Source organism: Raphanus sativus, chromosome 4, assembly GCF_000801105.2.
Source record: "Raphanus sativus cultivar WK10039 chromosome 4, ASM80110v3, whole genome shotgun sequence".
NCBI lineage: Eukaryota > Viridiplantae > Streptophyta > Magnoliopsida > Brassicales > Brassicaceae > Raphanus > Raphanus sativus.
The window spans coordinates 20,923,382-20,940,486 of NC_079514.1; the positions used below are offsets into that span (position 1 = coordinate 20,923,382).

At 29.5% G+C, this 17,105-nt stretch overlaps 4 protein-coding genes across 4 annotated transcripts; 1 reads left to right on the top strand and 3 right to left on the bottom strand.

Annotated features, from left to right (window-relative positions):
- Nucleotides 1–575: 575 nt before the first annotated feature.
- On the bottom strand, nt 576–3,323 carry LOC108850278 (uncharacterized). Its single transcript, XM_057008057.1, has 2 exons — nt 3,148–3,323; nt 576–1,137 (listed from the first exon to the last, which is right to left on the bottom strand). Exons 1-2 carry the CDS (start codon nt 3,321–3,323, stop codon nt 576–578), a joined length of 738 nt encoding a protein of 245 aa, XP_056864037.1.
- Nucleotides 3,324–4,209: 886 nt separating this feature from the next.
- Nucleotides 4,210–9,860, top strand: LOC130511182 (uncharacterized). The gene is made up of 4 exons (XM_057008058.1): nt 4,210–4,521; nt 4,613–4,621; nt 4,717–4,857; nt 9,843–9,860. The coding sequence occupies exons 1-4, from the start codon at nt 4,231–4,233 to the stop codon at nt 9,858–9,860; spliced, it is 459 nt and encodes a 152-aa protein (XP_056864038.1). The 5' UTR covers nt 4,210–4,230.
- A 3,048-nt stretch (nt 9,861–12,908) lies between these two features.
- LOC108850279 (uncharacterized) lies at nt 12,909–14,218 on the bottom strand. The gene is made up of 6 exons (XM_018623842.1): nt 14,143–14,218; nt 13,960–14,044; nt 13,754–13,883; nt 13,595–13,650; nt 13,254–13,377; nt 12,909–13,172 (listed from the first exon to the last, which is right to left on the bottom strand). Exons 1-6 carry the CDS (start codon nt 14,216–14,218, stop codon nt 12,909–12,911), a joined length of 735 nt encoding a protein of 244 aa, XP_018479344.1.
- Nucleotides 14,219–16,469: 2,251 nt separating this feature from the next.
- LOC108850280 (uncharacterized) lies at nt 16,470–17,059 on the bottom strand. Its single transcript, XM_018623843.1, has 2 exons — nt 17,041–17,059; nt 16,470–16,942 (listed from the first exon to the last, which is right to left on the bottom strand). The coding sequence occupies exons 1-2, from the start codon at nt 17,057–17,059 to the stop codon at nt 16,470–16,472; spliced, it is 492 nt and encodes a 163-aa protein (XP_018479345.1).
- Between the last annotated feature and the right edge of the window lie 46 nt (nt 17,060–17,105).

Genomic DNA, 17,105 nt, shown 5'->3' on the forward strand with positions numbered 1-17,105 from the left:
TTTTCTAAATGGGGTCCACCGTCATTTTAAATGGGATCCACCCTCAAAATAAAGGGATAAAGATGTGGTTCTCCAATGGTGACCCTCAAATTTTTTTCTTAAAAGTTTATATTTTACACTTTAGTCCTCAATTTAAATAATAATTAACTATAACCATTAAAATTTAATAAATAAACAATAAGCACATATTAATATATGATATTGACATAATTAGTAAACAGATTTAATTATAACATCAAAATACTTATGATAAAAAATAAAAAGCATAAAAAACATAAAATTACATATAATAAAACCCAAACAATTCTAATTACAATATATATAAAACAAAACTAATAAATACGATTATTTCCGTAATGCTCCCATATATGCTTAATCAATGCATTTTTAAGTGATAAATGAGCTTCCTTATTATTTATTTGAAGATTACGTGCTAAAAAATTGTTGAAAACGCATGTCTTCATTTATGGCCATCTCAACGTTTATTGGCGGCGCCGGTCTTGCATCTCGAATCAGTGCGTTGATATCTCGTTCATCTTCAATTATCATGTTATGCATTATAATACATGAAGTCATTATATCATGCAATACCTCTTTTTCCAGTAACGTGAGGATCTTGCGACGATAGCGAATTTGGCTTGAAGAACTCCAAAAGCTCGTTCAACATCTTTCCGACATGATTCTTGTCTTGCTGCAAACAATTTTTTCTTTGGACCTTGGGGATCGCTTATTGTTTGAACAATTGTTGACCATTTAGGATATATACCATCGGCCAAATAATAATCCATGTTATATTCTTGACCTTGAATTGTGTAATTAGCTGGAGGAGCGATACCTTGAGCAAGCTTGGAAAATAAATTGGAGGAGTTTAGAACATTAATATCGTTGTTGCTTCCCGGCATTCCGAAAAAGGCATCCCATATCCATAGATCATAATCCGCAACCGCTTCGAGGATGATCGTAGGTGATCCGCTACGACCTGCAAATTGTCCTGTCCATGCCGTTGGACAGTTTTTCCACTTCCAATGCATGCAATCAAGACTGCCTAACATTCCAGGAAATCCGCGTTGTTGGCCAATACTGAGAAGTCTGGAAACGTCCTCTGGTGTCGGTGACCTGAGATACCACTCCGAAAAGATAGAAACAAGGGAAATTTGGAAATAAGGAACAAACTAACTATTGTATTGTCCCCTTAGAATTAAAACTGAAATCATTGTCCCTATAGTATAAACATTAATGAAAATCCAGTTTAATCCTTTCTAATTAACTTTAAATACAATTAAAATTAATTATAAAGAAAAATAATAAAATTAACAATTAAGATTTAATTATAAAAAAGTAAAAATTATAAAATTATTATTTACTATGACGATGGTTCACGGGCAGTGGCGGCCAGAGAACTAGTAGAGTGATGAGCTTCGGAGACGGAAGCCATGGCGCTCTGGGGCTACCATGTATATGAATACTGGGAACCGACGCTTACGAACCAACTCTGGTTCCTGATTTACCTTCCGACGTCTCGTTCATATCCCCCGGACACTACCACTCCCTCGCAGTTAACTCCAGCGGCGAGATTTGGGCTTGGGTCGCAAGGAGGAAAGCCAGCTCGATCGAATCGATGGAGATTCAGGGAGTGTGGCGAAGAGAGTGGAAGAAAGCTCGGAGAATGTGAGAGTCCGATCAGCGTTTGAGTCTGGAGTGGTTTCAATGGCAATAGAAGATGATGGATCTCTGTGGGTTTGGGGAAAATCGAAAAGGGGACAGCTTGGGCTTGGGGAAGGTATCGTTGAAGCTCTGGTTCCTTCAAAGATTGAAGCTTGAGGTCAAGAATACATCGTTAAGGTATCGTCAGGTTGGGTGCACAGTCTTGCTTTTACTGTTGATGGTAAAGTTTTTGGGTGGGGTTAGGAAGCTTGGTTGATGAACATGAACCGATGTTGCTGGAGGACGTTGAGGGTTGTGTTCTTCAAGCAGTTGCTGGCTTTGATCACAGCCTCATCTTAGTGTTTGATTGTCTAAATTAATGTTGCTAGCTTTGGTAAACTTTCACTTTAACCACTGGAAATCTTATTTGTCATAATTTTTTGTAAGAGCATAGAGTTGTCTGATGAATGTCTCACAGTTTCACTTAGATGTTTCATTACAAACACAGATAACCAGTCTTTGTTTGAATTATCTGATGAATGTCTCACAGTTTCACTCAGATATTTCATTACATTACCTTATTGGAAAAGAGCTTCTTAGAAAAACATTAAGCATTAATCCTTGAGATACAGTCATACAGACAACGTGAATCAGTTACTTGTAATCTTATTGACAGGTAAAAGTAATTCTCAGAGTAGAACGTGTTGTTCACATGTGCTATGTCTTTCCACTAGCTGAATGGCATTTGCGTCTTAGTTTGATAGATTTTTCTTCCACCTCAAGTAACCTACTACATATGTATGATTCCTGATGTGAAAAAATATCTAACAAAAATATGCTTACATTAATGAAGAAAATTCAAATTTAGAACATTTTAAAAAGGAAATAAAAAGATTTAATAGATTTAGGGGATATTTGGTGACCGTTTTTTCTTAAATTTTCGGATTTTATTTACAAATCTAGTAGAACTTACATTCTACTAAAGTTAGAAAACCGATAAAGTGGTAGATATGGAAATCTGAGATCGTAGATAAAAGAAAAATGTGAAAAGAGTATGTTCTGCCAAGGTAGATATGAGAACATTTATTGTACCTTATAATCTACCAAATATACAGAAAATAGAAGGAAATGTAGATTTGTTTTTCTGCCTTAGTAGGTCGAAATGTTTTCGGTGTATTCTGCATTCTACCATGTGTAGATCATTGTTTTTAGGTAGACTGCATATTCTAAGTCGTCGTAGATGGTAGATTTGATATTCTAACACATTTAACCTATTTTAAAACTTATTATTACAAATATTTTTTAATCCATAAATATTTTTCATATATGCACATGCTTGATTATTTTATGTTTTATATTTTTCTTAATTTTTTTTGCATTGTAAATATATTGATATGAATTTTTATTTACAAGAAGGGTAGTGAAAGTCCAAAAGTGACAAAATTTGATTTTGTACTAAGGGGGCAAAAGTTTAGTTTATTTGTTCCATTTTCCTGAAATTCCCTAGAAACAATTGCACGACAAAATCTTTTCATGCATTCAATTGCTGTAGACTCTCCTATTTTGATGTATTCATCGGTCGCATCAGCAGGCATGCAATATGCCAAGCGGTTACTTTTGTAAAGTTGATAATCCAAGTCTACCAGATGCATCACGCTGTTGGTTGAAGTAGTTGTCATGTTGCTTGATGGCATCAACAAGGTGAAGAAATAACCTTTGTTTTATTCTAAATCAACGATGAAACTCTCTTTCGCCATACACAGGATTATCAGAAAAATAATCATTGTATAAATTACGATGAGCATTTTCTCTATCTCGAAAATAAACTGCATGACCGCTGATAGAACCACGGTAACTTACATGATTATTTTCCTTATTGAGTTGGTGAATAAGACGATTATTGTTGATAAACAAATTGACTGCAATTTGTTGCTCTCTCTCTATTTTCTCATTTTCATCAATAATCCATTGATCAAACTCAAATGCGTTTGTAAGAAGAAGAAGAAGAAGAAGAAGAAGAAGAAGAAGAAGAAGAAGAAGAAGAAGAAGAAGAAGAAGAAGAAGAAGAAGAAGAAGAAGAAGAAGAAGAAGAAGAAGAAGAAGAAGAAGAAGAAGAAGAAGAAGAAGAAGAAGAAGAAGAAGAAGAAGAAGAATTTCGATATTAAAATTCATTTTTATTTGAAGTTTTGTTGATATGTTCGTAGATGCAAATGCATGTATGTATATGTATATATATATATATATATATAAATATTACTATGTATATCAACCATTAAATTGAAACTTTGTCATTTTCTTATCTAACTTTCAACCTCCAACCATATGTAATTGATCTACACCATTCAATAGGCAATTCAATAGATTTCTTGTTTTAAGTTGAAACTTTGTCATTTTCTTTTCTAACTTTCAACCTCCAACCATATTCAAATAGATTTCTTGTCTCATCAACCATTAAATGAAATTTTGTATTTTTTCTTTCTAACTTCCAACCATATTTATTTTGTGTATAAATAATAGGCTTTATCAAATGAAAAAATCACATTTTTATCCATCCCACTCATTCATTTCTTTCTCTTGTTTAGAAAAATGGAAAAAAATAGAGGCACATCATTCAACCAACAAGAAGATGAGTTGTTATGTCATGTCTACTTAGAAATTTCACAAGATCTCATTGCTAGCAACAATCAAACTCTAAAGAAACTATGGGAAAAAATAGAAAAAACTTACAATGAGAAAAAAACAGAGAGTTGGGAAATTAGAAGTCAGAGGTCTTTAGAAGGTAGGATGGATACTATTTTGTATGCTGTTAGAAACTTGAAGAGCTGTGTGATCCAAGTGCAAAATATGCATCCAAGTGGTGCATCCGATCAAGACATTGTAAGTATAAATTATATTTTAGTATTTTTTATATATCTTTATTAGTGTTTATGTATCTGATCATATTCTTTAATTCCAAAAATATTTGCAGATGGAAAAGGCAAAGAAATTATTTATACAAGACCCAAAACAAAAAAAAAGGTTTTAAATTTGATCATGTGTGGTTTTTGATGAAAGATATTCCAAATTTCTCAGATAATGTCAATATCGGTATTCCGGATATTGAGAACGATATTGTCGGTTCTCCAGCATCACAATCTCTTGGAATTTCTTCAAATTCGTCACAACGTCCTATTAGATCAAAGAAAGCAAAACTTAAAAGGAAACTTCATGAAGGTAATACTTCATCTATGGATAGTGTGGTTTCAGCAAATGAACAAATCCTCAATTTCTTGAAAGAAAGTGCATCATCTAGAGAAAAAACTTATGAGATGGTTCAGTTACACATGCAAAATGAAGCAAAAAAATTACCTATAAAAGAAATGGAGCAAGAAAATAAAATTCTGTTGAAAAATTTGAACTTCATCGTTGATATTAATACTCGCGAGTTTATCCGATCTGAACAAGCAAGAATCATACAAAAAAAAGAACTCAGCATCAACAAACCGAAGAAAATGCTCCAAATTCATATCGAGAATATTTTGGTGATCTTGGAGGTTCAACACCAAATTTCTAAATATTTGTATTATAATATATATTTTAGTGTGTAATATTTCAGTTTTATGTAATTTTTATTTTGATGTAAAATATTATGATTGTATTATAATTTTATACTAGATCTTAACCCGCCCAACTGGGCGGGTCTTTATTTTTATGATATATATAAGATCTTGAAAAATAAAAGGTTAATGGGTACAATCTTTACTATTTTAGTTTATTGTGGTAAATAATATTAGAGGCTGATTCGCACATCCACATGGATATTGGGTTGGTTTTTGTCTTTATGATATATATATATATATATATAAACATTTCAGAACTTTAAATTGGTTGAACGAAATTGTATTGCTTATTGTTTATTATTTAAACTTTGTATTTAGTAATTGTACCACCAGAAGCAACAACCTTAAAGTGTTTAACGAATCTCCATTCACCAATTGAGAGATTTAATTTCAGGCGAAATATCAGATTTGTTTTGCAACTTGCGTGTATTTTGCCACCATAAACACACGAAATTAACTATGATCAAAATTTTACGAACAGATAAAACATATCTTGACAATTTAGTAAGATGATGACTTACTATTTCATCAGCAAGAACACATTCAAGAGTTTCCCCTCCAAAACTTGTGTTCGATGTCCATCAATGGAGTAGCTTCACGTGCACTCTCCAAGCATCTTTATGTGGTTTCACTTTGTGAACGTCGACATAATTTTGAATTTTTCCATTGTTTTCTTTTGTGAAGTCTGAATGTATGTGTAGAAAAGAAGCGTAAGAGGTGTATATATAAGGCGAGCAAGGTTGTTTTGGAAAATGATTTTATTAAAATTAAATGCTAAGATTTCGTACGATTTAAACAATAATATATGTGAGCATATTTAAGAATAATTATGAACAATAAAGATATGGCAATTTAGTAGTTATATAACCTTTATTCTAATTCGTGGGGATCAAGTTTGAGATTTTGATTTAAATGAGGAGATACCACGTCAAATCTTTTTAAAATTTTTGAACAAATATATAAATTAGTTAAAAATTGCTAGATTTAAATTTATGTGAAAATATTTAGGAATAATTAATGGTAACTGAGTTGCTATTAATCTCTATTTTAGGAATAAATATGTATATACCTTTTTGATAAATAATTATGATGAATTTACAGTATTTACAAACTTAGAAAACTAACATTTAACGATTTCAGTTTTACTACTTTTGTTTATTGTTTAAACTATGTATTTCGGCTCTGTATCGTGTTATAAAAGCGTTTGTGACCCGTAAACACTATAGTAACAATTTTACAAATATTTATACTTTTGTAATTTAATAATTCTTTTACTTAATAGTGTTTCACTCTTAAGTACACATAATAACTCATGAGGTGAATCACTTTTATAGTTATACTGTATTTTTAAAATTATATATCAAAAAGTGTTTAAAATATACGAAAACAGAAAATATCATACAAATTATATATTTCTATAAATAAATTACATTTTGTTTTTATTTATTCAAAAATCCCTTCAAAAGAAACTATAACTAATTTTATAATTTTCTTTAACAAATTAATAACAATCATACAAAATCCAAAAATAATGTTAATTGTACTTTGGGCCATAATAATCTATGATTCAAATTAAGCCCATTATTATTTTTCTTAATATACTACTATCCATTTATCCAAAACAACATTATATTTTTTACTACTATCTATGTTTCCAAACAAAAGCTTAAAGTACTTCTACTTTAATACGATAGATTTGTCCAAAATATTCGAAATGTATTGTGTAAAATAATATGTTAATATTATTTTTATTAATATTATTAAATATTGGTATACAATATTTATTAATATATTATTATTATATAAAAATAATTTTATAAGATCAGAATTATAATATTTAAGTGCTAATATAATTATAATAGTATAATGCTTCATAAGAAATAATAAGTACACAATCATAAGACATATATAAATAGAAGGACTAAAGTGAAAAGTAAATAGTGTTTTAAGGGTCTCAATAGTGCCCTCTCAAATTTGAGGGTCTACTGTTCACCTCCTTAAAATTTGAAGGGATAAGAGTCAGTTGGAATGCAAAAACCCTTAAAAATGAGGGGATAAGGGTCTGTTGGAGATGCTCTAACAACTAACACTTAAACCTATTCGTATCAATACTTATCATTCAAAAGTCAAAACTTATAGTTTGCACATAACAACAAAACACCGAAGAGTACATACGTGTTATCATCAAACATTATCACTTTAATTTATTTTATTCATATTGTATGTTTATAATATAATTGGCACCAACGACCAGAAAATCATTTTGATCCCCACATACAATTCAACATTTGCTATGAATCATGATTAATAATCCTCTTATTTTTAATTGTGTAGTACTGGAACTGGACTATTGTCTTTATAGACTAAAATTAAATGTTATTATTAGATTATCTTTTTCATAATTCAATAAATCTAAATCCAAATCTTTTCATACAGAGAGATCCAAACTAACAAACAAAAATATCAAACTTTTAATTTAAACATATTCAGTTAAGTTGGAAAATAAATGAGAGAAAATCTAATTTTTTAAAATATTGTAAATGTCAGATTTTGTGCCGAATTTTAGATATTTATTTATACAAATTTAATATTTTGAAAATAAATCGGAGCAGATCAAGATTGAGAAATTTAACATTAGAACTAAATTTTTTAATGTAGACTATACAAACCTAACAAATAATATAACAACTTTAAGAGTATCACTCCAGATTCTCACCATTTACTAACTATTCAATAAATAAAAATATATTTTATATTTTAATATATTGATGGTGCTAATTTATATATTATCAGTGAAATCTACGTTAAAAATTCATAAACATAAACATCAAAATACTTAGAATATTATATAATTATTAAATGGATATTTGCAACGGTTTTAATATGATAATAATACTACTATTTGATTTATAAAATTTATCATTAACAATAAATTTAAATAAGTTATTTATTAATTATAAAACAGATATTACAAACATATTTAAGTTTCGGCATATAAATCAAGAACCAAAAACTGAACTGAAACAGAACAAAGAAGCCAAATCACAAAAAAAAAAACAAGTGAAACCAAAACCAAACCAATGTTTACCGATATCAGATTGGTTCTTATATCTCTCGAATAGAAAAAAAAACAAATTAGAACCAAACCAACAAATCGAATAGATAACCCAAATATCTAAAATACACTTTATATACTTTAAATATTAATTTTATTGGTTTCCGAATTTTCAAATATTCTAAAATCTATATTATTAAAACAAAAGATTTTTTTTAGGTGCTTTTCTGTTTTGACAAATACATGCTACTGCCACTACATTATGTAAAACCTATTACATTAATTATATTTATTATTTCACAAAATCCTTTAATTCTAGCAAACAATACATTATCGTATTTCTCTTTCCCTTCCAAATAAATCAGTAAAGCCTTAAAAATATCTATATTATTTGAATCTGTAAATATAGCTAACTAAAATTGAAAATTTCTTTAATTTGTAAATATTAATAACTCAAAATAAAGAGAAGAAATCTCGAAAAGACAACAATATAGGATCTTAAATTCATCCGTGCACCAGCCCATTATTGAATTTCAAAATCAATATTGTTTTTAGTCTTGGACTTTGTTACTAACGGGATAATGTTAAAATCATTATTCAATACAATTAAATGATGTATTTTATATATATATATATATATATATATATATATATATATTTTGAAATCATGTACAATTTATAATATTTGTCGTTAATCATTTTTTTAAAAATCAATCTCATGTCCTTAATTCATTTAAATTACATTCTACATAACCAAAAAGACAATTCTCTCAAATAGATATTTTTAAAATTTTATCATAAAAGAGCCCACAAAGAAGAAAATGACTAAAATATATTTTATTAAATAGGCAAAACTCTTATATCCAAGATATATAAATAAAATAAATGGAAAAAAATAAAAGTAAAAAATAAATAAATAATGATAAAACAAGGAGTGTCTTTTAAAAATTTAAACTACTTATATTATATTTTTCAAATTATACCTTAAAATATTATAAATATCTATATATGATTTTCTTTTCTTTTTCCTTAAAAAACAATTACTCCCGATTATGCTCTTCTTTACATATAAAATATATTAATAACATTAAGTTTTATGGAAACAATTTTGATTTGTTCACCATTTATTCAGTTAATTAATTTCATAAACCTTATTTATACTTAACTATGCCATACTTCTAGATTTTTCTTAAGATTTTGTGAAAATTCTAAATTTATTCTACAAGTTTTAATTCCTATAATATAGCTATGAAAAAACATATTATAATCACTAAAACGCCATATAATTCGTAAATATAAAATATCCAAAACCTGAACTACATGAATTACCCAAATAAGTAAAACCGAATCAAAAATCAAAAGAATATCCGTATATTTAAAACATAATTAAATTTTAATTTATATACATAATATAATTTATATACATATTGAATTAAACCCAAACTATTCTAATTCGGTTCACTTCGGTTTTTCTGAAAAAATAGAAACTCCAACCCAATATTACCTGAAATGATCTGATCTGAAAAATGTATGTTCTTAAACAGGTCACACCCCAAGCCTAATAATTTGGAAACTTAATAACTCAAACCAACATGAACGTAAAATTTGAATGCCCATCAATATGAGACGTCAAAATAAATTACTCTCAGTTATAGATGTAAAAAGTTAAATATTAAAACTCGAAACAAAAATAAATTAGTAACTTTTAGGGCTGAGCTAGAATCTGAATCCAAAAAATCAAACCGAAGCCAATCTGATAAAGTAGTATCGAATCCAAACCGAAATTGATTAGATATCCGAACGGATTCAAAATTTTGGTATTTAAAGAACCAAAACCGAACCCGACCCGAGCCGAAGTATTTCGGATACCCGAATGTATCTGAAGTAGATTTATATATCTAAATATATTAACTATTTTTAGATTTAATGTGTATTAAAAACATTCAAAATATATAAGATGCTTTTAAGTTATCCAAAATACTTGAAAGTATATCCAAATTTTCAAAGTAAATGTCTAAAATAAATAACGTATACTCAAAATACCAAATATGCTTAAAATATCTATAGATTCTCTATCCAAATATTCAAACCAAACCAATTTAAATGTTAAGTTTTTTGTATTTTTACATATGTTATTCAAATTTATATGTAATTTATTATTTTGTTTATAGATTTTGAGAAATTTAAAGTATACTAGATTTTGACCCGCCCTTTAGAGGGCGGGACAATCATTTTGTTTTAAATTTATGTTCTTGTTCGATTTTTCATAACTGTGTTTAGGCATGAGTATCCGGGTTGAGATCGATTGTCGTTAATAAATTTGGTTTGGTCCAACATATATATATCAACTATGATAACGTACAATCTTACCGACAGATTGCGTGGCAAGCAACCTTTGAGAGGGAGGGTATGTTTCTTTTGGAAGGGCGGAATTTTGTTTCCTATCAAATTTAAATATCAAACATTGTATAGTTTGGTTTTGAAGTATAATCTATACTATTATAACGACGTGTAATACTAATTCGAGTTACACTTTTTAGATTGTAACTCATGTTTTGATAATATACCGAGTTAAATAGTTGAGATTTTAATTTATGTTTTGAGAAAGTGACAATGGCGGGTATGTTTCTTTGGCAAATTTATGTTTATATATATTATGTGTTTCAACATAAATGTATATCAAGTGTCTTAATAATTTTTGTTAGAAGTTGTTTTTAGGTTAATGTTCGTTTTCATATATACAAAATGTTAGTATTGTGAATGGTTGAAAAAAAAATCATTTGATTAGAGAATAAGTTATTTTAAAGTTTTATATTTGTATTTCAAAAAACTTATTCTCTTCGGTTATTTATGATAAGTTTGTATTTTAAAATAAATAAATCGTGATCTGATGGGTTTATTTAAAATATGTATTTTATATTCAGTTATATAAAATGTGTAATAATATTAAAAAATAACTATTGAATGAAGTTAATCATGGGCCAGAGTAAAAATTGTCAATAATTTTGAATAGTATAGATTGAAATATGGGCTGTATTAATTTTTTTATAATATGTTAAGAAAGCCCGAAAATAATTTGGCCCAAGCCAGTATCTGATTCATAAACGACAGAGACATTTTTTTTTATGTTTCGGACACGTTTACTCGTGGTTTCTAAAAAAAAAAATACAATCTCAGATGGCGATTAAAGAAAGAAATTAGGGTTTTCAGACTTGTTCCAATGGGTTTCCACGATTCGTCTGAAGGTATGTCCTTCTCTCTATTTTGGTTTCTATTTCTTTTGCATGTCATCTTCAAAGGATTGAACTTCATAGATCCGATGAAATCGAAGCCGATATGATGCATTCATATAAAGATACTTCATAGATCGTTCTCTATTGGTTTAAAACATATCGAAACTCGAAATGTTTGTCTTTTATTCTAATAAAACGTTTCATTACCGTTTATTTAACCTTCTTAGGATATACGAAGTTAATATTCTGTGTCTTAATTATTTAATTTATTTTTATAAATTTATATTTTTACCAATTAAAAGGATTTTATATGTTTATAAGGTTACTTACGAATTATAGGTTTCTTCAAACAAATTTTATACAATGTAAATCAATATTATTATTTTATATACTTCTGCCATTTATTATTTTATTTTGAAAATTTGTATCCAGGTTGTTAAGCTTTGTCATCAAACGAAGGAAATACATCCACACTGACCGAAGATAAGTGTTTTATTAATTTTATTTTTTACCAAATAAAAGGATTTTTCATGTTTATAATATTACTTTCAAATAATATGTTCATTAAATAAAATTTGATTGGTTACTTTGTATCATATGTAAATAATTTTTATATTTAATTTACTTACTCCTGTCATTACATACAAACTGAGAGAAGATAAGTGATTTTACTCAATAGGTTTGTCTTATTTATTTTATATATTTAAAAAGATATCATTATGTTAAAATTATATTTTTATGACCCAAAATAATATTTAAGCATAATTTTAATAAAATATTGATGTTACCTCAATATTCTGATGTTCATGCCGTTTCAACAGCTGATATACGCATGGAGAAAGAACAAATAAGATTGGGACAAAACCGTGCTGGCATGAGACAGTATACTAAGGGAATCAGGTAATATACTACACATTGGTAATTAGTAATGGAACGGTATGATGATTGATGATTTTTATAATTTTTGACATGCTCATCACGTTCACAATCGGTCACAACTATGAAATCTAAGCTCACGTTCACAATCGGTCACAACTATAGAATCTAAGCTGAAAAAGTTTATTGCATACTGAACTTTTCCTAAAGTTCGAATTGTCTTAGCGTGATTACACACGCTAAAGCTGTAAAAGACAATAAAGTCTGTGAAATAAAAACAATGCTAGTATCAAATAAAAAATAAACTCGGAGATTCTGAAAAATCTCTTTAAAAACAACATTTCTTGTTTGTTTTTGAGGCTTTCCATCCTCATCAATATTTCAATCCATGGTCTTTCTATTCTTCTTCTTCAGTCTTTGTTTTGTTTGCAAACTTTATATGTTTTTTAATAGTTCGAAATAAACACCGAAAAGAGCATCTGAGTTTAACAGATAAGTTGATCAGCCACTTTTATCCTCTGCAATCTCACCATCTTCTAGTTTCTCAATCTTAATCACATTTGTGCATTGCTTCTTTCTCGAAGGAGTTGAATCCTGGTGCAATGTCTTGGTTCTTTTCCAAATAACATCACTAAGAGTCCAAACTTTGCTGGCACAGAAATTTTCAATCTCAGAAGACTTGCTTGAATCTATAGATATGCCAAATCCATAAGTTTTACCAACTATTTCCACTAACTGAGGTGGCAATATTTCAGGAATCTCAACCTGTGTAAAGTAAAAAATAATAATATTAAATTAGTAGTAAACAATGAATATAAATCAACAAACTAAAAAAAAAAATATGACCTCAGCTGATAGTGCATTCACGATTTTAGCATCAAGAGTTTTCACGATAGATGTAGCGACTGAGTCTAGAAGTGTGAATCTGAACTCACCGGTCTGATCCTGCACAAGCAAGTCTAACTTGTACCTGACAAAATTATAGTATATAAAAATTTAATTAACAATCAAGTTAGTATTGATAAAATAATAATATGTTATGAAAGAATAAAATTATGTACCTTGTTGAAACCTTAGTATAACTTTTATGGCAAAATTGACACCACCAGATTGATACATCCATTTCACCAAATAAAATAGGGTTTTTAAAAACCTTACTGTGGCAGACGACACAAGCAAAAAAATACCATCCAGTCATGGTGTCAATAGCATAAACAGAACAAATTACTCTGCAGTTTCCACACTAAAAAATATATTCCGAAAACCATATTAGCATTAGGAGACAAAGTAATATGTTGTCAAAATCAAAAGTATATTTGTATATAAAATTTTTAAGAACATCAAACCTTATCACAGCGTCTCATCTCTTGAATGGTTCTGAATGGATACTGTGACCATCTCTGACGCTTTTCCAGGATCTGAATCTTGTCATTGACATGTTGGTACACCGCAAGAGAGCTACCATCAACGCGAAACCTATATGTATAAAACAGATGAAATCAAAATTTTTAATTCATCAACAAACTGCTATAACTACAAAAAATGTACTTGCCTTTGTTTAAGTGTTTCTGCTTCCATGATATCTGGGTTTACAATCACCAGCGATGTATAATATGCATTGGATAAGAGGAAATCTCCTGAAACGCACATAAATAGACAATAAATGTTAAACAAAACACAGACATACACAGAAAACAATGATGGACTGGATAAAATTATATAATGCTAATTATACCTTTGTAGTTACCGATTCTGACGAATCTTAGTAAACATATATCACCAATTTTCAGTTGTTTGCTTCCTTGGGTCATATCAGCAGCTAATAATTAAATATACTAAATTAGAATTAATAATAATTTTAAAAACGTTTTTAAAGTCAACTTACTTGATATCTCTTAAAGTAAACTCCAATTTTGTTACGAAATTCTCGATTGTTAGACCACCGAAGTTTAAGATTTCACCTATCACATCTGTTATGAAAGTAATGTTAGTTATATCAAGGTATGAATCTAATAAATATAGAAAATATATAAAAAGAAACATATGTTACCAATAAGATAGCGCGGGTCATATGAACCATTTGATATGTTGACAAAATCATCGAGGTCGAGATACATATTCGGGCACGCAACCTTACAATCGATTATTGAAGTTTGACTAACAAAATGCATATTGTAAGCGTGGTTGGTGCGTCGGATAAGACCCACTGCTGAACTCAATGTAAAGTTAGCAATAAATTTCCATTCTCCAACAACACATTGTTTCTCGAATTTTTGAAGCAAAGATTGATTGCACGTAGCCTGGATTTTGACTCCCTGATACATGTAAAAAGAAAAAAACATGAGATCTTATATAATAAAATATTAGAGACGTTATGAAGTGAGAGTTTATTACATTTTCGTCAGTCAAAACATATGAAGCGAAGCACCAAACTGGTGACTGAATGATATCTAGGTATGTAGAAATTTCACTCTCACACACCACACAGATTTGAAAGGTTTAACATCACTTAAACAGCTGATCTTGGGAAGGGAATCCATTAGAATAGAATACGTTTTTGCTTAAAAGTTTAGAATGGTCATAACTGATGTGTGTTGATTGTGTTACTTATATACATTTGATTTCCGAAACTACTTAAATTCAAGAAAATAAAATCTTTTAATTTATAGAATATTCTTGGGATATATGTTAGTATAGTTGCGATTGTATAACAATGTTTTGCTTAGATTATATAATTCTTTTAAATGTTCAAAAATAATTAATTTAATTTTTTTAAATACGTCCTAAATTTTAAAACAGACTGTTATAACATTTTCTGTTTATATTCTGCTCCAACGAATCGTGGATAGAGGAATATTCATGGGATAAATATTATTGGATATCTTTTTCGTTACAACAACATATGGTTTATCGTTAATGAATAAGATATCTGATACATCTGTAAATCAATATAGTTGCGATTTAAATGTTTTAGATTTTGTATCAGTTTATTTAGTTCTGCGATTTTGATCAGTTACACGAAATATAGGAGATGCGTAATCCTCAATAAAATGAGTTACTTTTTAAGAAAAAAACACATTAATAAAAAGCTTAGATTAAAACATAATACAGTGGCATTCCTTTGTAAATACTTTCAAAAATCAAGGACACCTAAAAAAAGGGCCTTGTGTTTTAATAGTATAGATAATGAATCGGCAAAGATCTGAACTACACCCGAACTGAGATTTAGAAATACTCGAATGAAAAGTTTGACCAAAATGTTATCCCGCGCTTTCAAAGCGCGGGTCAAAATCTAGTATATATAAAAAATAAAAATCTCTCTTCTCTTACACTGCTACATCATTAAAAATATCTTAAGGAAAACTTGCCATGTGGCGTTGTTATAAACAAAGAACTTCTGATTTATGACTTAACAGGTATGGACTTTTAAAAACAACGACTGATTTTGGTGGCTTTATCTGGGCTGATCTTTTACTTCTATGATTTTGGACTTTTAGAAAACATTTTCTCAAACCGAGCTAAATATTAGATATATTTATCTTCACACATTCGACCTTCGTAGAGCCGATCAACTCTCCAGTAACGTCTCCACCTTCCATTAAACATACTTAAATATGTATACACAAACACATCAAAGAGCATTCTCATCCAGACAAACCACGTCCTTTCACATGTTACAAGTCCAAACATGTGTTGCTGCTCTTCCACGGAAAGCTGTGGGGTTTGTTTATCTGATTCTGACCCAAACACCATGCGCTCTCATGGTTGACCTGAAGCAGGTAGATTTCTGTCATTACTTAGGAATCAAAGGCTTTGAAGCTCCAGAGATACATCTAACTATCTCTAACTTCCTTTAAATCTTTGCTTATATGAATCATATAAATCATGTACCTTAAGACTAAAAATCCATGCAAGAGGTACTCATTAGAATTTAAGGATGAGAAAACTAATTATATGGGGCTGTTCTTTGTTGACATGGTTTCTGCAGGCTTCCTTCAGATCGTTGCACAAGGGCCCTAAGATAGGCGTCTTATCTTTGGCGTCACCTAATGCCTGCTTCTTTTAACCGGGCCCATGACTCAAAACTAAACACACGAGGAAATCATCAGCCAAAGAAAGTCCAAGTGCCTTTAGCTTGGAGGCTGTGTTAGACATTCTTAAGATGTACTCTCGGATACTGCCCATGCCTTGACACCTCATGGAGAAAAGATCCGCTAGAAGGGTAATCGTTTCAGCTTTGTCATTCTTGGCAAAGCTCTTCTCCAAAGCAACGAGATAATCCTTAGCTAACACCACCTCATCGGACACAATGCCCCTGAAGACTGATGGAATAGAATGCTTGATTAGCATGAGAATTGTGCGGTTAGAGATGTCCCAATGTTCAAGTTTACTGCGATACTGATCAGTACTTGAATCTGAAATCGTTGGACGATCCTCTCTGAATGCAAGGTCATATTTACATTCCCAAAACTTTGAGCCATTCAGCGTTGGAATAGAAAACATGTTGGAGGAGATACTTGATATGGATTGCATAACTGAAAATTAAGGAAAAACATGTTAAACGAATCATGTTATCATAATCGAATGCGGAAACCTTTTAATGTTTCCTAACAAGACATCAGCGCAACATTACTTCTTTTCTCTTTGGACATTAGTCATGACTTGCAATAGATGTCTCAATGCAATAAAACAAATTAT